The sequence below is a fragment of the Streptopelia decaocto genome, assembly GCF_964273445.1.
Source record: "Streptopelia decaocto genome assembly, chromosome: 3".
Classification (NCBI taxonomy): domain Eukaryota; kingdom Metazoa; phylum Chordata; class Aves; order Columbiformes; family Columbidae; genus Streptopelia; species Streptopelia decaocto.
The window spans coordinates 38,499,896-38,523,370 of record NC_138656.1 but is presented as its reverse complement, the minus strand read 5'-3'; the positions used below and the strand labels follow the sequence as shown (position 1 = coordinate 38,523,370).

Genomic DNA, 23,475 nt, shown 5'->3' with positions numbered 1-23,475 from the left:
ATACAAGACCAAAGAGACAACTCCATAATGAAATATCTAATTCTGGTTTGTTATCCTGTTCTTGCTTTGATATAAGGAAAAGATAGCAACAGAGTGACTTGAGGAACTTGTTGGAATGAAACTTGATGTTCTGCTTGAGGTTGTGAGTATTGTAGTATCAGTAGGTACTTCTGTGGGCATTTACATGTATAGGATCAAGCGGTGTTGCAGGCTTACCAGGTAAGGAATAGTAGGATGTTTGAAATTCAGGGAAATATTTCAGCTTTCATTGCTTCTGGAGACATTTCACTGTTGAAAAATCCCATTTTGGCAGACAAAGTAAGCAAGTGCTAAAACTGGAAACCATTTCTAGATTAGGAGATCCTGGACTGTGTCTTAAGCTAGTTCTTATTTTGTCTTAATTTGTCTATGTCTTGGAGAAGAGGAGACTGAGGGGTGACCTCATTAATGTTTACAAATATATTATAAAGGGTGAGTGTCACGAGGATGGAGCCAGGCTCTTCTCGGTGACAACCAACGGTAGGACAAGGGGTAATGGGTTCAAACTGGAACACAAAAGGTTCCACTTAAATTTGAGAAGAAACTTTTTCACAGTGAGGATGACAGAGCACTGGAACAGGCTGCCCAGGGAGGTTGTGGAGTCTCCTTCTCTGGAGACATTCAAAACCCGCCTGGACACATTCCTGTGTAACCTCATCTGGGTGTTCCTGCTCCAGCAGGGGGATTGGACTAGATGGTCTTTTGAGGTCCCTTCCAATCCCTAATGTTCTGTGATTCTGTGCGTTAGGTAAAATAAAGTATGTTACCGTTTTGATATCCTTGTAATACACTGTCAACTAAGAAGTGTCCCTGCTGAGGCAAACAGTAAATCAGTGGAGCTCAGAGACAGGCAGTATGTGCGTTTGGGAGTTTAGTTCTGAGACAGATCATGCTGAGAAATGGATTTTTGCCCAGGAAGTTTGCTAGCAGGGGTAAGGAAACCAGGCGGTGGTGCTGGATCTTTAGGATCGAGAGGGTGCTTAACAAGCCCAAAATGCCCCAGTATGAGTGTCCATCCAGGGCAGCTCTCTGGGAGGGCTCTCCTCCATGGCTGTTTACACTGGAATGTTGCTTTTCACAGATAATACATCAGTATCAATGTCAACAGTAGCTTCCTGTTCTCTGCAACAAAGTGAGCTGTGTGAGTGAACAGGAAAGAGAGCTGCGGCTTTTCCAGAAGGCTCTGGTGGTCAGTACCATACAGATGTTTCAGAGTTTGAGCAGCCAGCCATCTCTGTAGTACCTGGACTGTTGTGTAGGGCACACAATAAAGTAGCAGCACTACTGAAAAGTCTACATTTATATAGAAAAGACCCTATTCTGCATTTATCCATAGTATGTGCAATTCCTAAAACGAATGTTATTTATCTCTCTTCTCTCTGTCCTGTGGTTAGTGTGGTACTCCACAAATACAAAATTCATAAAAATGTTTGATTATTTCCAGCTTCTTGTTTAGTTTTTTTTGCATTTCACTACAAGAAAATGAGACCTAAATACAGGCTTTATACGATCTTCATCCTCACTTATTAAAAAGTATTAACATTCCATTTACTGACTAATATCTGTTTCTCATTGAGTGCACAGGTGAGGAGGAATGGTTTATATCTTTATAAAAGAATCTTAGGTGTCTTTGGGAAGTATTTTATTATTTTGGAGTGCTTATATTTAAGAACTCGTTATTGAAAAATTGTGAATGAAGCATCTGATCAGCTTTTGAGGAAGCTTGAGAGTAAAACCTTTCAGGAAATGTCTACAAGCATTTTGAGGCTTTTTACTACTCTCTTTGCTCTGTGCTGTTCAGATTAATAGCACTTGTGGATATGGGCATGCATTACCTGACAGTCTCTGTAACTGCAGAAACCATTTAGTTACTGCTTTTATGCCCAAGTCATGATGGAGGTTTTCTGGGTGTCCTAAACAGAGACACAAAAATCCTTTCCTGTTCTGCAGTTGGCCGAAATGTCTCTTTCAAGCCTCACCGTCTTGCAGTTTCAGGGGATCTGACACCAATAGAAACGTGTGTCACTGGCTGTGGAAATTCGTATTTGGAGCTGCAAATCTTTATTTGGCAGAAGATGGGGATGGTATGATTGCAACTGAGATCACAGCTACAATAAGTCAACTCATCAACTTCTTAACTGCTGTCAGGTTGCTATGGAAGTGAATGGCACTTCCTGCTGACACTGTCCGCGATGGCAATTAGTCCATCCTTGATTTTAGGTACATGAATTGGATGGACAGAGGTGAGGTCACGTTTATAAGTGTACTCTGCTCTGAAAGGAGAGCTTTTTAAATCTGATCAGCAGTTCCAAATGTGGTAGATGATGAAATTGGTTTCAGGATAATCTTAGGACACAGGACAGAATCCTGCAAATATAAGTAGCCAAGTTAGCAAAAATTATGGAAAAATTGAAGAAATTGTTTAGTGAATTCAACTGTATTGATGCCCCAAGCAGACATACATAGGTTAGCAGAACACTGAAGAACAAATGTCTGTTTGCCAGCATGCTGGAAATGTAGGGAGGTCCTGGCAGCCAGCCTAAATTCTTGTGTTTTAACAGTAGTATGAGATGATTTAAGTCCAGGATTTCATCTATAGCCTTCTGAGAGCACTGCTCATTTGATGTAAATCAGTAAAATAGAAAGGCTCATTGTGTGACTGACATGATAGGGGCATTTTCGGCAATTTTCCTTGTTCCTCATAAAATAAAGTGTTTAGTTTAGCATTCCGGATCTTCAAGCATTACAGCTGATTGACCTAAAAATATGTAAAATAGCTGTAAACTCTAGATTTTCTTCTTAGCCATAGTAGAATGGGTAACAGTTCTCTATAAAGGAAAAAAAAAGTGGCTTGATAGTTGGTGTAAAAAATGTTGTCACATCATGTCTTTTCCCCTCCCAAATACAAATCACAGTTCTTCACCTTTGCCTTTAACAACTGAAACATTTATCAGCTGAAATAAAGCAAGCCTAAGCAGAAAAAGAACTATCAGACAATCTCAAGTACTTTTCTTGAGGTGCCTCACAAAAATGTCATGTTGTTACTGTGGTGATAAGGTTAGGCACGAAAACTGCATTTGAACAGGTGAGAGACTGGTTCTTGCAAACTTCTTGCAGGGCTAAAGAAGCAGTGCCTTGGACAATTGCTAACAATAATTTGGGAGAGTTCTTTTTAGGCATATGTTGCAATTTTGTGACATGCGTTGGCAAACAAAAGCTATTTGTGGTTGAAATGAGGGAAGAAGGAAAGTTGCTGGGAATTGCATGAAGTACAATAGGTGACATCACAGTATCATAAATTCATGCAGAAGTAATAGTCAAGAAACTGAAATCAAAGTTTTGAGGAGGTGCTTCAATAGGGCTGACCCAGCTTCTTCTGAAGTCAGTAAAGATCTTTCAGTTAATTTGAGGAGAGCTGCGTCAAGTCTGGATGAGCTCCAGTTCTTTTCCCAGACAATGAAAGGCTGAGGTGAGGCTTCCTAAATAGGGAAAAATGTTAAATGGGCCATCAGAAGAATGAAATCACAGAATGTTTAAAACTTTTTAAGAATGCCACCGAAAGTGAGTGGTAATGATCCTGGTTTTCCAGAGAGATGATAAATAGTCTAAGATGCCAAGGGACTCTTTCCTATGCTGTGTGCTGGCTTTTCTGGAGAAAGGTCAGCAAAAATACTTAATATGCTAGTGCTGGGTTATTTTACAAAGGCAAACAGACTTTTTTCTGAAGTAAAATATAAATATCTTGCACATATCTAAACTGTTTCTCTTGTACCCTGAGGTCAAACTGAGCAAGGATTATAGTTTACTCTTTCTTTTCCATATGAATGGAAAGCCATAGACATTATTGACATTTCTAATGATGGGATGAATATATCCCATTAGTTTTAATGCAAACAAGGTTAGAGCTGAGCCAAAGTACTGTAGATTTGCACTACAGAAGCAATAAACTTGTTCACAGAGCAGTAAAGATACAGTGAATGAAATTCTTCTCTTACTCTATCTGCAACCCAGAGGCAATTCTGGATGAGGAATGGTCAGCTCATGAGCTTTAGCTGATGACACTTTTCGCTTTTTTCTGTCTTCAGATATCTCAGCTTATGACAGAGACCAGTCGAGAGGGCCTGACAGAAGCAGCATTGAACCGCTATAATGCAGATAAACCCTCCCTGTACAGCTTCCCTGCTTCCCAGAGCACATACGTCGCCAGTGAAGTATCCACAGGCACCTCAGTGGCAGCATCATTTTTTGCCAGGTAAGAGAGATTTCTCAGATTTTCCTTCTTTGGAATCATAATTTCTTTCAAAGGAGATGATTCTATAATATAGTGAAGAAGTGGGGTTGACAGACTACAGCACACATAGCAAAACATGGCTATAGATACAGATGTATCACAAACTTATTACCATGAAAATGTTCGTTAAAACACCTGTATGCATTTGTCTGTAAGATGATGGGGATGATACTTCTACCATATTCTGTGAAGTATCTGTTTAACACTTGATTTGAGTGAAAATATTATTTCGGTCCCAGAATAATGCCTGGTTTACTGACGTTTTTAGAGGGTGTATCCCTGAATGGGAAGGATGTAACCAAGTAATTTTCTGAGATAGGCAATTAATTGTATAGCTAATTGGAGGTGGGTGGTTCTATCTGGCGGGCAGCCTTCAGGCTGCTTTATTGAATTTTACTTCCATCTAGGGCAATTATCAAGATTTCTACTTTCAGACTAAAAAATTCAGGTTTCTGATTTCAGTTTATGTCCTGTCATGCTGTTGAATTGACCTGAGGGTCTAAACTCAGCCTTGGAACACCCTTTCTGTTGAATATTGAGCCGATGTTAAAAAAAATCTCTATGAGATAAAGTCCATTAAAAAAAAAAAATCTTATGGCTGTCTTTAGTAACTTGTATTTTTTTTTGTTTGTTTTGTTTTAATGGTTGTAGCAGTTAATAAGTGAAATCCGCATTATCAACCATGGAAATTTTTTCTGTGCAGAAGTATGTTCTTTACAGAACATAATCTTTTTAGCCCATGTGAATCCTTATGTAACTGAAGAAGCTGAAATAATCCTTGTCTTTTAATGCTTTTTGGTAATGAGAAGATTTACTTGGGAAGAGTTGTTGGAGTAATGAAATAACAAGAGAATAAGCTATTTTTATAGCACTTCCACTTCAACCTAGTGAGAGGTCTGAATTTCAAAACACAGAGCGAACTTTTGAGTGAATGGCTCAGGCGTATTCAGGTTAACTTCCTACGCTTTAAAGAACCAACTATTAGTATTTCCACATGATTCTATTTTATTCCAAAGATAAATGGAAAACTTACAAAGTTGTTAGACTCTGTAAATCTGGAGAGAAGATTTTACTCTCCTGGTTTTACTCACAAGCATGAGGACTGCATATGTTCAAGCACTGTGACACAATAAGTAAATCATGTAGAAGGATTAAGAGTAGCATTTAGAAGACCAAGTGAACATTGTTTGGAGCGCCTCTGCCATTTTTTTTCTTTACAGATGTGATGCTGCAAAAGCAAATTTGAATGGTGACCGTGGTCTTGATATGCTGCCCTTTTCTGTTTAACTGCAGGCAGTTTAAATTAAAATTGCTGAATGTACTCATATGGTAATATCTAACCGGAGTGCAGATTGGGATTAGCACATATTTTAGCATGAACTGATTTATGAAGATGGCTCAACTCATTTGTTCTTCATTGTTTCACTGTTTTATGCTGAGAGAATTCATTTGCTCTTAATATACTCTGTTGAAATGCAAGAAAATAATTAAGTTTACTCTAAATCCCTAGTGTAAATCACAGCATTTTAAGAAGACCTTTGTTAGTTTCTAGCTGTTGGTGTGAATCTCATGTTTAGGCTGTTTATTTTTAAACTCTGTTTAGCAAGACAAACTGCCTGGTTTAGTTTTGGGTATTGCATAATTAGATTAATATCACTTACGTAAGTCAGTTTTGTTCTGGACTTCAAGTTATATCATCTGCTTACAGCTTAAGCAGCAAATCCAAGTCAGTTGTTCACTGCTTGACCTTTTGACAAGAAAATCACACTTGTTTTCAAAATGTGGATAGCACTAATTTTTTGTGTGTGTGTGTCTTATGTGTCTGTTTGCATTTTTGTAAAGTTGTGGTAAGAAGCATAAGAACCTACAAGTATATTATAAAATATGAAGTAGAAGGCAGTGGTTGTCCAACTCATTAACGTGGTGCTCTGTTTACAGTATAAAATGGTCATTTGTACCAGGCATATGAATTCTAAACTTTTGCTTTTTCACATTGTAAGTGGCACATGGAGTAGTGACTACCAGCTATGCCTGATTTTTTTGAACATGTGTCACATATGACATTTTCATGGTCATTAAGTAAGAAATCATTACACAGCCAGTGAAATTTGGTAATGTGAAGCTGAAGTTGGAAGTAGAAGAGTAGAAAATATTCTTCTGAAATTTGAATAATGTCCCACAGTATTTCACTCTAAGTTCCCTAACAAGCAAAGCAAAACTCAGATGAGGCTCAGATAGAAAAGTCATCCATCATCAGGAAAAGAACCCAATTAACTAAAATGCTATAATATGGAGGAAATGTCAAGGCATCGATGGGAACTTTTGGTTTTAATTACTTGAGAAACATCAGGCGTTGAATACTGGGAGCTCTTAATTTTTCTGTTCTCAGGCACTATGAGTCCAACAGTGATACTGACTGGCCTACAGCTGGCATTGAGCCATCAAGAAGTGTCTGAAGGCCACAGTAACTCTCAGTCTTTTAAAAAGCCAGGAGACTTATCAGTTATCTCAATACTTAACTGTAATGTTTCATGATCTATAGCTGACAGATTTCCAAGCCAACTAAAAGGGCCACAAATTCTGTGAATTGTTATTTGTTCGTATCTTGCTACAAGAGAACTTAGGACATCTGAGGATTCCCATTGCACAGTATATGAATGTTTTAAAGGAACAAACATTGAAAACTGTCCCAAGTGCTCTGCTGGTAGGCTTATGAATATTACATGATACAGGTATGAATAATGAATTTCTAATGGGATTCCGACATAGAAACTGCATTCAATTGATAGCACTTTCAATGACAAGCACCAAATTTGCCTTTCTGTTCAGGGCTGTCACTCATTTTTGTCTCAGATATCCTCCAATCCATGCTAATTTAGCATCGTCTTGCTTCTTACTAGTACACACTTGTGATTAAAATAATTCATTTAATGAACACAAAATAATGGTAAGATTCTGTACTCAGAATAATTTGGAGAGCATTTTTGGATTTTTACATGAGCTAACTTTTGCCTCCAGTTTAGATCTTTGTCGTAAGAAGCACTGCATTTTTGGGCCATCACAGTCTAAGGTGTACTAACCTCTTGCCTTGTGTCCTCCAAGCACAATGGAGGAGTTTGCTGTCTCCAGTTAAGGGAGAAGTATATGTCAGTTCTGATGCTGCCAAACTACTAAGAGAAGGACCTTCTGTTGCTTGTCTCCCTGGTGTCTCTGTGAAGCTCTATCGTGTGAAAGGGCATTGTACTGAACCTTGTTCCTGACCATGCTGGTTTCTACACGGAGAAAATTTCTGTGAATCCGACTTCGGCTTTGGCCTGACGACTCAATAAATAAACCTGCCCGTCTGAATAAAACTTCTCTATTGTGACTGGGCTGTAGAGTTTCAATGGTGTCTAAAAGGGTGATAGCATGGTGCAGGAACTAGAAGTCAAAACTGAAGCAGAGCTTTTCAGTTGTCCTTACCTAAAGGTTTGTGGGATTTGTTAGTGGTTGACCCTGTCACAATAAGCTTGCTTTCTCAGAGAAGAAAACTTTTATTGCTTCAGGACAAAGGAAAACCATAAAAGCCCATTTCTCTTTGGACCTCAGACAAAGGTAAAGATGTTTGGGGAGGGGATATTTTTAAATGGTAGTCTTGAAAGTTGTTTCCTGTTGCTGGTCAGGAAGTGTAGTGGTGTCTCTTGAACAAAAGCCTGCCTCAGTCTAAAATCAGATATAGTTGTATTTGGATTAATTGAGCCTAATGGGAATATAGATAATCTGAAAAAATCTGTTCTATGGATTATTTTCCATGTGTTTATACAGCTTAAACACTAGGCAGGGCCACACAATTCTTCTGTTGTGGATGTGGGAAGGCATGTTTTCAAATGGAATGCAGAAATGTCCAGATTTTTTTTTTTTTTTTTTTTGAGACAAGATAAGAATAGAAAACCTTAGCTCCTTGTATTACTGACATGTAGCTACTCAGCATGGGATAAACTGTGGTTACAGTTACCACCATTCTTGGAAAAACTGCTGGTGACCCTTTCCACGCTCATTCCCCATCCCCGTGTGGTTCGACAGCTGGGGGAGGAGGAGCTGAGGCAGCCCCTTACTGTGAATGGATATTGTGAATGTTGTGTACAAAATATTGCCAAATGTTCCACAGACTTCCCTTCCACTCCTGAATCCTTTTTGAATATTTTTAAAAATTCCGGTACATATTGCATGAACTGCAAAGCTTACATGAAGACACTATATGTGGGACCCTCTTGTTAAAACTGCTTTGCTTTTTTGATGATTAAGCACTCATGCTTTGCTGTTTTTCTGCATGTGCTTGATAAACTGTCAGCTTATCACACAACCTTTAATGTTTGGTGTTTTTCCTGATAGGTACAATATTATGTGACTTTTGTTGAAACTTAAAATGAGTTAGTCTGCACAATCTTTATGCTTACGGGGAAAATTTTTAAAGCCCAGAAGCTTAAAATTCAGAAACATCAGGGCTTTTCCTTAGAGATTGTATATTGTTTTAAATTAATGATACCATTTTAAGGTCCTGACTTGAATTTTTCAGAGGTCTGGTGGACATTCAGAAAAATGAACTTTTCCTAGCATTGCAACAGAGGATTTGTGAGAACATGTGCAGCAAAACCATGTAAGAAAGACAGGCAGCAGCTGGCAGAGAAGGAAATGGGGTGGAGTGAGTATTCTTGTACCACAGAGCCCTGCTTGGGAAGCTCAATGCGAGAAACATTTTCTGTGTGGCTGAAGCATTACACTAGCAGATGTGGAGCCAGATCAGGAATCTCCTCTAGATAACTCCTGTAATGTGTGCAGGTGCCCAGCAGGCTGTGCAGGTACACCCAGGTCCTGCTGAGACACCCAGGTCCTCCTGAGACACCCAGGTCCTGCTGAGACACCCTTCAGGAAAGAGCCTGTAAACATAGTCAGAGAGCAGAAGCTGCTTGTACAGCAGCCTTTCTGAAAAAAAAAAAAAAGTTCTGTTGAAGTTTTGAATGTTTTTAAATGGTCCTGACTGCAAATGACTCAGATGACAGTTTTTCTTTATGTTAAAGTATGGTGGACCCAACTGCTCTTTCAAGACATGCAGTGAATCCCTGGTTTAGGCACTGCTTGAGAAGTCCATGGTCATAGGATGATAGGATAGTTCAGGTCAGAAGGGACCTTCAAAAGTCATCTGGTCCAACCCTCCTGCAATGAGCAGGGACATCTTCAACTAGAGCAGGTTGCTCAGAGCCCTGTCCAGCCTGGCCTTGAATGTCTCCAGGGATGGGGCATCCACCACCTCTCTGGGTAACCTGGGCCAGTGTTTCACCACCCTCATTGTAAAAAATTTCTTCCTCATGTTTAACCTGAATCACCGCTCTTTTAGTTTAAAACTATTACCCCTTTTCCTGTTGTAATACACCCTGCTAAAAAGTGTGTCCCCATCTTTCTTATAGGCCCCTTTTAAGTACTGAAAGGCCACAATAAGGTCTCCCCAGGGCCTTCTCCTCTTCAGGCTGAACAACCCCAACTCTCTCAGCCTGTCCTCACAGCAGAGCTGTTCCATCCCTCTGATCATCTTGGTGGCCTCCTCTGGCCCCTCCCCAACAAGTCTGTGTCTTTCCTGTACTGAGGGCTCTAGAGCTGGACACAGGACTCCAGGTGGGGTCTCACCACAGCACAGCAGAGGGGCAGAATCACCTCCCACAACCTATTGGCCACACTTCTTTTGATGCAGCCCAAGATACAATTTGCCTTCTGGGCTGCAAGGACATGTTGCCTGCTCATGTCCAGTTTCTTATCCACCAGTACCCCCAGGTCTTTCTCCACAGGGCTCCTCTCAATCCCTTTATCCCCCAGCCTGTTTTGATACTGAGGGTTGCACTGACCCAGGTGCAGGACCTTGCACTTGGTCTTGTTGATCCTCATGAGGCTCATACGGGGCCACTTCTTGAACTTGTCCAGGTTCCTCTGGATGGCATCCCGTCCCTCAGGTGTGTCAACTGCACCACTAGCTTGCTGTCATCCTCGAACTTGCTGAGGGTGCACTTAATCCCAGTGTCTATGCCATTGATGTCAAATAGCAATGACCTCAACATACTCAAGAGAAAATTATTTTCTGAGACATAGATGAAAACATATTTTGGTTTCTTGCTGTCAAAACTATGCAGAACCTAACAAGATTTTCTTTCATTAGCTAAACAGACTAAATTTAATGCTTAAGTTGTGGTCAGTTTCTCAGACATTTTAAATAGCTATATATTAACAACTCTGATCAGAATTTCTACTCTTTTTTTCTGCTCATCCTATACTGCATAAGAAATATGTAAAAAGAAGAATGTTATGATAAAAGATCCATAGACTGTCTTTTAGTAGGAATGCTGGCAGCAAGTTTTAAAACGTCTGTAAATCATTATCACAAATATTTTTACCTGCAGAGCCACTCTTGGGTCTTACTAGTAGGGGAAATTTCAATCACAATGATCTCAGTTAACCTGAAAGACCATGAAACAAGTATTTAAAATTGGCGCTTAGGTTTGAGTGAACAACAGCAGCTGCTTTTTCATACTTGCTCAATATTAGTCAGAAAAGTAGGAGATCTGTATTCATAGTCACTACTTTTCTGTGTTCCCCATTGTTATGACAGCCCTAACTAACAGGCCCTTTCTACTTGCTCTTATTGGTATTGTTTCATGTGTATAAAATAAATGCCAATCAAAAGGGAATCTTGACTCTGCTGAAGCTGAAGGCAGATGGGGCATAAAGAATACTCTTTTTCTATGGTTCAATGTAAAAAAAAAACCCAAAACCCAAAGAAGTATAACAAAAAAACCCCAACAAAACAAAATAACCACAAACCTAAAAAAGTCCTGAGCGGAAAGACTGTAGAGACTGTGTGAGCTACATGTAAGAATAACCAGTGCCTAGTAGCGGAGGCAATGATCTGATACGCAATAAAAAAATTAGGACTTAAGTGCCACATCTGGATAAGGGAAAGCAAATATATCTGAATGATCTCTAATTTTGCATGGTAGTTCTGTCTTGGGTCCCTAACAATTTCCAGTGATGTGTGGTGTGTTGTGGGTTTGGTGTGGGTTTTTTTGTTTGGTTGGTTTTTTGTTTTGTTTAGTTGTTTGTCTGTTGTTTTTTTTTTTTCCCCTTCCTCAAAGCTGACACATTCCCCATGATACTTTTGTTTGAATCAGTTAATATCTTTTGATTACAAAAAAATTTAGCAACAAGATTCTGGACTAGATCTGTTTCTAACAGGAAGTGTGTAGGGCACATCTCTGAAACCATGGTGTCTGAATCTTTAGATACAGGCATACTCCCGTTACTTAAACAAAAACTTAAAGTCTGCATTTTTAGACCTGGGTTGGAAATCTACTTGTGATATATTTAATTTGGCATTGAACTATAAACAGAAATAATTTGAACCTTCGTGCCAGTTAGATCCACTGTGCGTTAGCTGCAGATTAATAGCTTTTGTTCACAGCTTAAAGTACAGATAATGGACTTTGATTTTTAGACAGGATTTTGAGATTGATCCGTGGAGCTATAAAAAGAAATAAGCTAAATTTACCCCTAGATTATTGTAGAATACTATAGTTGCAGGCTTAGCCTCAAAGCACGTAACTGATAAAATGGATGTAAATCTTCCTCGTGTTCCTAGTATCAAAGTAATCCACTTCAGATGTACAGAGGTGTTTAAGTTAACAAATACAGTCTTCTCAACTAAACATGTTTTTTTTTGTTGTTGTTTTTGTTTTTTTTTTTTTTTTTTTTTAAATTATTTAGAGCAATGTAAAGTAGCAAATTACTACCTAGGAACAATTTATTGACCATTGATCAGAGAAATTAAAATTCCAGTCCGTGAAAGGTATGTTACTTTGATGTTATGTCTGTATTGAAATATGCTACACCTGGTTCTGTGCACTGCACAAGGAGAGTGTTTCCTGATTTGCACTTGCCCTACATATGGTAGGTTTTGTATTGATAATAATGGCAATCACTGAATAATGTTATTGTGAATGGTCGTCAAGATTTGGAGTGTCTTGTGTAACTAGCCTTTCACAGTATTGAGAAATGTTGATAATTTTCTAAGTAAATCTCCCCTTTCCTCCCTTTTTCTGTGGAAGGTTTTGAGATAGTATGTTGTTTCTCTGTCAGTTGGAGACTTCCAATTTCATCTTATAATTATCTGGTTCTGTAAAGCAAAGGACTGGTTAAGATGTTATTTTAAAATTGATGTCTCTGAAGTAAGCTTCATTATATTAATTTTTTCTAATATATTAATATATTGCCTGAAAACCAGAATCTTAAAGTTTTTCTGATTCCTGTAAGAATCTGTGGTGTTTTGTTACTTTTTTTTTCAATAAATTTGTGAGTACTTTGCATCATTTTTGGTTTTACTTTTTTATGTACACAAGTTCATGAACTTGCATTTAGACTTAATTTGCCATATTATTTTTATATGATCGGTTATGTTCAGTCTTTAAATCTAAGAAAATAATTTAGGAATGCAATACATTCAAATGTGCTTTTCCCTTCTTTTCTTTTGTCTGCTTATTTTCTCAAGTAGAACTCCGTGAAAATTTATGGTAACCATGGACACCACTAGCTAGTAAGCAAATGCTGTCCATCTCAGATCCTAGAGTCAATAACTGATTATATTACAATGAAAAGGGCCAGTAATGCAAACACCAACTTAATCTCCTTCATGCAATGTACGTGCTTTGTAGAACCCCTGGGCTTTGTGTAGCTTCTGTCAAGGTAGAAGGAGGTAACCAAGACAATACCTGTCTTTGCTAGCTAGCAATGGCTTTTGTCCGATGTTTCTGAGATGTTACCTCAGCTCAAAGTTTGCTTTCTCTGTTTGTAGCTCACTGATTGCTGCTATTATAGCTAAGAAGCTTTAGACCTGTAAATGACTCTTCTGGCCCCATTCTTACTGCAACTCAAGTCTTAGATCTTGTGTACTGATAAACGCTGTGCATTGCCAGGAAGAGTATTCGATGCTGATGTGCTCACACTGATTATTTTACTGGTTTGCTAAGGAAGGAGGCAGTTTTTCATGGATTTGTATTCCTAATTCTCATAAGTGATTTTGAGCATTCAGTATAAAAGTACATAGGTGTATGGAAGCTGAACTCATGCTGCTCTCCATACACTATGCTAAAACAGAGGGAACTTTTTTCTACTTCTCACCTCATCTTGTGATTTCCTGCTGATTTCAATAGATTGCAAAGGAGAAGGCTAACTAAGGGTGGGTTTGGTCTTCTAATTTCGAAGCAGGCTTTTGAGATGCCAGAATACTTGCTTTGTGAACACCTGTTCCCCACCAATTTAGGAAAACTTAAAAGGAACTGAGGCTATTTCCTTCCCTCGGCACTGCCTTTCCCTGCACCTGACATGTACATTGAGAAAAATTGCTAGCAGCATATGCAGTAATCCGTCAGCACCTGTTAACAAAAACTCCTTGTGTTTAGTCTTGCCTTTTACTCTTAGGGCAGTGGAAATAAAAATGGACAGCATTAATCTTCTGACTTCTAGTATAGCTGTGACTGCCAACTATAGTATAGGCAACTTCATGTTGATTTACTGTTTTGCATATTTCTTGCTTCCCTTAAATCCTGACATAAGAGTTCTGATTTATAGTGTCTCTATCTTGGCTTGTGGAGAGAGAAAGATGAATTGTTGTAGTGGCACTGTCTATAGCAGAAAATTATATGCACCACCAGTTGTTTTTTCCCTCTGTTTTTAACACCATCAAACTAACCTTCACTCATAGAGATCATAAATCCATAGTAACAAGACTTTTTCCTAAACACCTGGAAGTTCAGAGTGGCAAACTTTTTCTTCTGATTACTGCTTTCCTGTTACAAGAAGTACTGTTACAGTGCTGCCCCAGCAGCCTTGAAATTCCTGCTGTGATTTACCGTGCCTGTAGAGTTCTCCATTGCTTGCTTGAAGAGTCAGTGTTTTCTTAACCTAAAGAGCAATCTATTCAATCACTGAGTGGCTCTTCCTTGCAATTACCAATGAATACAGACCATTTTAGTTTTTCTTGCTCATAGAACAGAAACTCCAACAAGAAAATGGGTTGAAATGTTGAAGTATTTGTTTATTGCCAAATAATTTAACATTAGGCAGACAACTGCCAATTGGGCTTGTATATATGCATCTTTGTGATATGGTTATAGAATATGATAAGACCACAGTATACCCGTATATGTGACCAGGTGGATTGTAGCAAGTAGAGATTTAGAACCTCACCTCTTTGGTCAGCTGTGGATTAAACATGATGCCCATTTTACAGCTGTTGTCTATTGGCATATTTCAGTCAAAACATTGGTTTAGTCTCTTCCTAGTAACTCAAGTTCAGGATTGCATGCATGCATTGCATGCAGGACTGGGACTCCAGAGCTTTGGACCATGCATCTTGATTTGACAAGACTAGATGCCTTTCATGAGACAGGCCTGTTAAAGGAGAAAACAAAAAATGAGTGTACACATCTAGGAAACAAGTAATTACAGGAGCATTGCAGCTAACGGACAATTTCCCCTGTGAATGTATTTCTTCAGATTTCATGACTTTGTGTTGTAGCTTTTGAGGTTTTCTTATGCTTGAGGAATTCTAGAGGCTTTTTTCTCAAGTGTATTTTCTCTTGTTTAATGAAGAATTGGCAGCGATTTCTTCAGTCAAAGTGTTGACAAGGTTTGCCTTTTGTATTCGGCTGTCTATTTTCAGGAAATCAATAGAGACTCAATTCTTTTAAGATCTCTATTCTTCTGGTTAAAATTGGTTAATGGATTCAAATGTCCTTGTAAGGTATAGACAAAGATATTCACTTGGATTACATATTAGTCATCTCATTTCTTTGAATAAGCAGACTTAAAAACTACTGCTGATAACTAGCGAGGCAATCTTTGGTTTTATTATCCCAACAGTCACGAGAGAGAGGAACCAAGCTAGTTACTCTGTTGTGAGAATCACAGCAATAATTTCTCTGAATCTAACAAGGAATGCTGATTAAGTGAAAACTGTGGAAATCTAGCCCAAGACAGAAAAGACAATATTAGCAGAAATTATTTCTATTTATTCTTTGAATACCTCTTTGTATGCAAATACAGGGAGAAATCACTCAGCCTTTCATTAGAAAGGAAAAAGTACACAGAGAGAAATTGTACAGCATTGTGTCTCATGTTCAAGCCATCTGTAAGCTGGCTGAGTTACTAACCTGTGCAGGATGGAACATATCAACACTATATGAAAGTCCAAAGTTGCCCATTTCTGCTTTTGCTTTTTATTACTGAAAGATAAATGAATGTCAATCTGAAGTTTCTTGTTGCAATAGCTATTCCTTTTCCAGCTCTGCTCTTTCACCATGTTTGTCCCTTCCCACAGCAGCATTAACCTTTTATTAAAACAGAGATACTTTAATTCAACCGTGTGAAGTATCTGACTAGTTGTGCACGGTGAAAAATGTCTGAGTTATGTAAAACTTTATATTTTTATATGTGCAAGATGTCACTGTTGAGACATTCCCAAGGGACACTCCTTTAGTTCAGGTCAGTTAATTCGCCTCGGACTTCTTGTTTGAACCTTGCTTGTTCTAATTAATTTTGGGTGTCTCCATAGGAGACCATAGTAGAGGGTGTGCTCCAAACCTCAACCATTACCTGTTGCAAGTAAGACATAAATCATCATGAGATAAAAAGTAATTCCTTGGATCTTTTGATTTGTAAGAGTCTTTAGGTTTGATACCCTCAGATGCTTGGTGTATGTGTGTTCTGTTTTTTTTTGTTTTCTTTTTTCGTCTTCCTACATGCATTAGGTTAGAAGTGGGCTTGCGTGATGAAAGCTGAGAAAAATAATCCTATGATATCGCAAGTTGAAGAGAAACATTCTTTATTGCAGAACTCATGAAATAATGTTGAGAGCTGATAAGAATGAGGGATACATATATCTTCTGAATCAAGCTATGCATGAGAATGGAACTAGAAGGAAGGAAAACAATAAGAAACTCTGAAAGGGAAACAAAAATATTTAATTAAGTCATGGAATTCTGTGAGCATCAGAGAGCTAATATGCCACTATTTAAGGAGAGTTTAGTGGAACAATCCAGACCTCCAGGAACAATACTGGGCATGGTACTGATCCAGGGCAAACAGGAAAATACTTGTGAGGGGATGCAATTAAAAAGAAAAAAAAAAAAAAAGTGAAAAATCTTGCCAATAAGTTTAGGATTATGGAAAACCGGTGTTGGCCATACTGTTTTGAAATGTTTTTCCTGAGGTAATTACATGTTTAGTTAATGAAGTACAACTGATACAATCTATGTGGATTTCACTGAGCTATTTGGGTTAACACTCTGAATTCTTGATGAATACATTACAGCAATGTGAAACAAATTGGGAATGCATTAAATAGACTAAACTAGATGAAATTATGTATTATGCTAAATGACTCTGCTTGTGTTGGGATTCTGTACATAATGCCATGGGGTACCAACTGGAAAAAATATTGTTAAACTTTTCAGGTGGCGTTGGGAAGGTTGTCAGTAAACAGATTGCTTTATCTTCTGGGCCAACAATAGGTGTTAAATCAGTTTCAAATGTCATAGCATAAATCCAGTAGTAAAGAACATAGACCATGCTTACAGAATAGGGGCTTATGTACTGAGAAGCGCTCACTGGAAAGGATCTGTGTGTCTTGGTTAATTTAGTTGCATATGAGCACACAGTGGGACACTGGCTAGGAGGACTAATTAAACTTTTGGATAGCTGTAAGAATAAGAACATAATAAGAGAGACTGGGAAGTTACTTTAACTCTGCATTTGGAATAGATATGACCACTGTTAGTATACTTTATCTAGCTCTGATGTTCACAGTCAAGAAAGATGCTGAAAAAATGGAGAAGCCTCAGAGAAGAGATACTAAGATGATTAAAAGTTTGGAAAACATGCCTCTCAACAGCTTGACTTTAGTTTATCATGTGGATTTAGAGAGATGTGTTGACAGTGTGCAGGGAACAGAAACATGATACTAGAGGGTTCTTCAGTCTAGCAGACAAAAGCATGTCAAGATATAATGGCAGGAAGCTGAATGTAGACAAACTCAGAATCCTAATGAAATGTGCATGTTTAGGAAAGGGCAATGACATGCTGAAATGAACAAGAGCAGCAGAGAGTTCTCTTTTAGTGCACGTTTTTTAAATTAAAATCGATATTGGAACAAAAAAAGGCTGTAGTTAACCGCAGGTTGGGGGGCTTTAAGAGATTTAATGTAGGGAAGATCCATCACTTTTGTTATGCTGGAAGTTACATTAGAGAGTCATAATAGTCTCACTTAACAATCTGGGAAGATGTACTCACTTGTGTGTGAAGGTGCAGCAACAAGGAATAGTATTTCTGCTCCTCTTTAGACAGCAATGCTGTAACAAAGCACAAGAAAGAACTGCCATGAAGGAAGGAGCAGACTATTCAATTTGTTAATTTATCTAAGAGTGAGTAACAAGCAAGTCTTTCAATTTACATGTTGGTGGGGTTTTGGGTTGTTTGTTTGGTTTTTTTGTTTGTTTGTTTTGTGGGGTTTTTGTTTGTTTTTTTGGTCAATGAACTTCAGAGATGTTTGTGGGTTTTGTTTGTTGTTTGTTTGGTTTTAAACTGCTAATATCTGGAATTTTCATTTTTGCATTTTTACACAAAAAGATGTGGGAATCTTTGTTTCATGGATTCTCTGGGCACACATCTGCTATAGTGGTGCGTTGTTTTCCTGCTCTTTTGAGAATCCATCAATTTCTTGTCTGTATCAGAAAGCACATCAGTATATATCATTTAAAAAACAAACAAAACAAAACAAAAAAAACCAAAAAACCCCACACGACTTCCTAAAGTTATAAATGCTTTAGATTTTCCTTTGCCACTTGGATTGAGGACGGCAGTCGGCAAAAGTGATGGGCATTCATTGCTGACAGAAGTAGATCAGTAAAAATCATATGAGTTGGAGAAGAGCATCTGAATATTTTGACATATAAATTAGAGTGGAGAAGTTAGCAGCCAAAGCTGAAATAAAAAACATATTGTATCTGAAGGCAAAGGCTTTGGGGCAAATTTCTGTGCTTTAAAATTACTGGGATGAAACCAAGGCAAAAAAAAAAAAAAATCCCAGCTGTTCCACTTGATGGCTCATAAAATCTGAATAAAGTCCTTCAAGGGCTTTTTTTATAGGGAGAGACTTCTTTGTATGTGTAGTTATGGCAGCATCTGGTTCCCATCTCTGGGAATTCAGAGAGTCCACAGGCACCGACATGCTGTCTGCTGCAGAGAAGCTCTACAACACAGATAAATGGTTCAGACAAGTGCTCAGTATGTAATATAATTGTCTGCAAGCTGGAAAGATGTTGGTGTTTGCTGGGATGAGGCAAAATCTGAATCAGTGAAGTTTGATTAACATAAGCAATAGGAGCAGCCCTTGCTTAAAATTTCCTTTGTTCACCTGTGAAGAGTGGACTGATAAGCCAGCAACACCTGAGTCAATAGGATTAATCAGTCAGAGAAGGTAAGGAAGGCATGCCTAAACCAAGAGAAGTTGGTGAGGTTTCACAGAGGCTATATCCTTCACAGAGGGTTCCAACAAAGGGATTGGTAAACTGATTTTCAACAAATTTGAGCAGGAAATATAAAGGGCCTTTTATGAATAATCACATTGGACTTAGTAACTGTTGAATGCAAAGAAAAGCAGAATTTGTCTCAGTTGTTTCTGGTTCATCATGTTTGTCATTCTAATGCCTCATCCTTTCTACAAACAGGATTTGTGTGTAAGAAGTAATCACATTGTTATCTTATGTGAAATTATATTGCATCATGGTAAGAGTTTGTTACACATTATTGACATGTGGTATCAAAGAAAGCAAAATCTTCAGGATGCCTTGAACATGGTCACAGACACAGCACTGATTTTCTGGCTTATATAGCGCTCAGCACATTGCTTTTGCTTAACAAGTAGTATGATAGATCAAATAGAGAGGGCATGTAAAAATTTCACTTCTCGTACGGCTAGAGATGGAGTCGACCTCAATAATAGTCAAATATGAAATGCATTTAAGTACAACTCAGTGCCTGAATGAAGTTTACCATCATCCCAGGATATCTGCTTGTGCACATACATACACAGAAGAGCTGATAGCAGATATCCTTTGTGCCTGAGGGGCCCACCAATGTGCTGTTTGTATAGTAACCTAGAAGCTAGTGTGTTTCTCCAGAAAACTTGAGAACTGGATTCTAGGCATCCCTGGACCTGAAAAGAGTAAAAAATGACAGCTCATGCAACCCAAAAGAAAGATTTTAAGTAATACACAGGGGTAGAATTAGGTCCTCACTCTAATAATGTCAGCTGGGGATGTGCCACTCTGTAGGGAGGAATGTGGGATTCCCAGGGCTGCTGGCTGTGAGTGAGAGGGAGCAAGCCCTTCCCTAGACCTGGTGAGCAGGGCTGGGCATGTGCGGTGGCTGCTGTTGTCTTCCTCTAGCAGCCCCATCTAAAATAAAGGAGAGGTGCCAGCCTTTATGTGTGACTTTGTGACTACACTCAGAAAGAAATCTGGGGCCCTTTTTCACACAGGTGCCTAGTTCTGTGCTACAAACGTGCTGTGGTCTGGGATAGAGACAATATTTGAGAAATGTCTGTCTTCAGCATTTCCTATGGGTCAGCTTATTTGTTTGCAGCATGCCAAGCTGGGGTGATGTTGAGGAAAATGCCGGAATCTTCCTACACTCTGTGCATAGAAATTAAGTACATAACCTGAGGTTTTGACTTTCCCATTAATAGAGTTGATAAGAAATTGCCATGCCAAAGGATGGCACAGATCGAGGCTGAAGTCTACACCTGAATCTGACGAGTATGTTCAGACTAGAAGTTTCATGTTTAATTTGCGTTACAAATAACACGTACATTGTGAATACAATAACCATGTATTCCTAGAATACAAATTTCAAAATTTGCTAGAGATCAGGTTTCCAAGAGCACTAAAATGGGAATGATTCAGGAGCCTAAATCCCATTTTCAAAAATTATTGAAACATTTCTGAGCTTAAGTAACGGTGAGTACCACTGGAATCTACATTCTTGCACATCTAAGTAACTTCTAAAAATTGTACCTGTGAAGTGGTTACAACTTTTTCAGAATTTCCAGGGGGCAGATTTTGCAGCAGCTGTATTTCTGGTTCTGCCATAAAGCACTATTTCTGTATTTTGAAAATTATGTTTATTTTTATTTCCTAACAAATAATTACACTTAGACCCCAAACACATTATACAATATGTTGGCTCAAAGGGGCAATATCCTAAATGAAAACAGATCCTTTTCTTTTTCTTCATGCCAGCTCTTTGTTTAGTAGTATGGCAATCGCACACACATATCCCAGATGTTCATGGAAACAAAATTCCTCTTTAATTTACAGCAGAATCTGGTTTTATCCCTTGCTGGCTTTGTGTTTGTCAAACACACAAATGTTTGAAGCCTTATACTCAAATATGCTACAGCAGTATCTAATATGCCTTTTAAAAGCTAATGTTTGTAAAATCACAGAATAATTCAGATTGGAAGGAAGACCTGGAGGTCAGCTAGTCCATCTCCCTACTCAGAGCAGGCCCAGTTACATCAGGTTGCTCAGGGTCATACCTCATGGAGCTCTGCTTATCTCTGGATGGAGTTTCTAGAACTTATGTGTCCCTGTTTCAGTGGCTGGCTATGTCTATGATTTAAAAAAAAATCTTTACTTATAAATTTGAATTTCCTATGTTGCAATTTGTGTCTTTTGCCTCTCCTTCTGTCCCTGTGCATCTCCAAGCATGAGTCTGGCCCGGTCTTCTCTAAATCCTCTCATCAATTGTAGGCAGCACTAAAAGCTCCCTGGCAACTACTCAAGGCTAAGTAAATCCAATTCTCTCAGCATCTCCTCATACAGTACATGCTCCAGCCCTGACCATTCTGGGTGTTTATCTTGAAGAACAAAGAGATCGTTGTCTCACTGGAAAGAAGATCATGGAGATATGCCTTCAGTGAGATGCTGTGCTAGATATATAAACTGCTTATATCGGAAATCTGCTGTGCATGCGGTTCAGCTTTGCTTGGACTGGTCTTAGAGATCACGCTCAAAATCTGAACTTTAAGAGTCAGGTTTTAATCCCTGAAGCTGAATATATTTGCCATTGCTTTTACCTGAGCAATAAATAGTCAGGAGAGAGTAAAATGATTACATATTTGGTAAGAAGATGCAGGATTTTGGATTTTAGGTGTAGTAATTTCTACAGCTAATGTTTTCTCTGCTCTTCTTGTAGTGAATATGGGTAATACTGTGTAACACCCACAGTGGTTCATTTATATTTGCTTTGCAAAGTCTTTGGCTGGAAGTCAGACAGCATTGACAGCCTGTGCCTCTGTTTCACATTCTAAGGAACTGTTAAATATTGATGTTTCATGGAAGAAGCCATCATCACAGACTGTACTGATTTGGGCACCAGATGACTGTGCTGGCTGCAGAAGGTTTTTTGCCTGGAGAGCTTTTTTTTGTGTGGGTTGCTGTTGTGGCCTAGGGGGCATGAAAGTTCAGCTAATGCCAAGGTCTTGTCAGGTGCTGCAGGGCTGGTGGTTCCCCATGGGGGTGGCAGGGCTGGGCAGCCAGGGCCTGTCCCACCGCCCTAGCTAGGAGTAGCCGAGGGACACCAGGGCAGCCCCAGCTCTGGGCAACAGGCATGTCCCTGGGAATGGGATGGAGATGTGGCCCATGGCAGGACAGGGTGTTGGGGAGCTCGAGATGATCCCTGCTGAAGCCTTGCTGGGGCAGGGACTGATGTCCTCAGGGGCTAACATGGCTTCCTGGGCTATAGGCAGGTGTGGGGAGCACTTTGGAGCTGGGCAGAACCTAGAAGGACCATGGGTGCCCTCAGGGCCCTGACAGACCTAGAGTTGGGGCTGGGCTTAGGGAGAAGGGCAAAGCCTGGACCTGCAGTAGGTGGAAAGTGTAACAGTGCAGGCTGCAAAAAGGTTTCTCCTCTGTGAGGTTGTTCATGTGGGCCTTGGTGCTGGGGGAGCTAAATCTTCACTAAGGCCTGGGATTAGGGTTAGAAGGTGAAAACCCAGAGCTGCCTCTGGCAGGGGGCTGCAAGATTTGCAGAGGAATTTGGCTGAGGATCTGATTAACACAGGAGAGGGGAAGAACTGCTGCAAAAATTACAAGACTGTGAGCATCTCAGATTCTCAGAGCACACCCCAGTCCTATGTCTGTAGCATATGAGAGATAGGCCAATAATTAGACTTGTCTGAACTGTAATTTTTGTTGGATTGCTCAGTTTCTTCAGCACTTTTTATTGTTACGCAGGAACTAGTATAATTTCAAACTTCTTTTGACTCTCACTATGGAGAGTCAGCAGAGATGAATACAGGAGTGACATTGATCTCCATGAGCCTTATTGCATTGGCAACTAACTGGCACCGCTCTAGTTTTCTTATTGCTTCAGCTACTAGTGAAAGAGGGAATAGGGAAGAGTCAGGAAATTCAGCCCAGGCAGAATTCATTTTGCACACAAGCCAAAGAAAAGCAGCAGCAAGTGCTAATTATGGTTTTTAAGTCAAGCATTTACTCTTTGTGTCTGTTTGCAAACATCAAATTCCCTCCACACCCACATAGTTGGAGACACAAAGATGATACTCGAGCATGAAAATACTTACTTGTCTATAAACTGATGTCAGACTTTCCTCCTTAGTATGAGTATTAGAATAGGAGACTGTTTCACTTGCTCAGTGAGCATCTCTTGACTGGCTGGATTGCCTAGTTTTGCCCAACACCTTCAGGCCTGACAGGCACAGTGGTAAAGTGCTCACAGTGAATCCCTATTCACTCTCGATTCTCCCCTACTTTAGGGAGGCTGCTGTCTTCTGACTGTTGCTTTTATTTTTTTATGAGCTCACAAGTCTTTAGACAGTGCCCCACGTTGAACTGGAATTTTATTCTGGACAATAGTAGGAATAAAGTTTTTATTTAGAATTCCTCTGTAAAGGGAAAATTCATATTCCCTTTCTTCATTCTTGCTGCAAAGTTGATGTTGCAGCACCTGGTGAGTTGTACTTGAGCCCTTGAGACCTGGTTGGTGCC

The 23,475-nt window shown here is 39.2% G+C and overlaps 1 protein-coding gene across 1 annotated transcript in view; it reads left to right on the top strand.

Moving 5' to 3' along the window:
• KIF26B (kinesin family member 26B) overlaps window positions 1-23,475 on the top strand; it is a gene marked incomplete at its 5' end in the record, with an annotated part of 296,561 nt that overhangs the window by 114,007 nt on the left and 159,079 nt on the right. Inside the window, one exon of the mRNA XM_082049316.1 lies at window positions 4,125-4,291. Within this exon, the coding sequence (XP_081905442.1) occupies window positions 4,125-4,291 (167 nt within the window). The remainder of the gene's footprint in view (window positions 1-4,124; window positions 4,292-23,475) is intronic.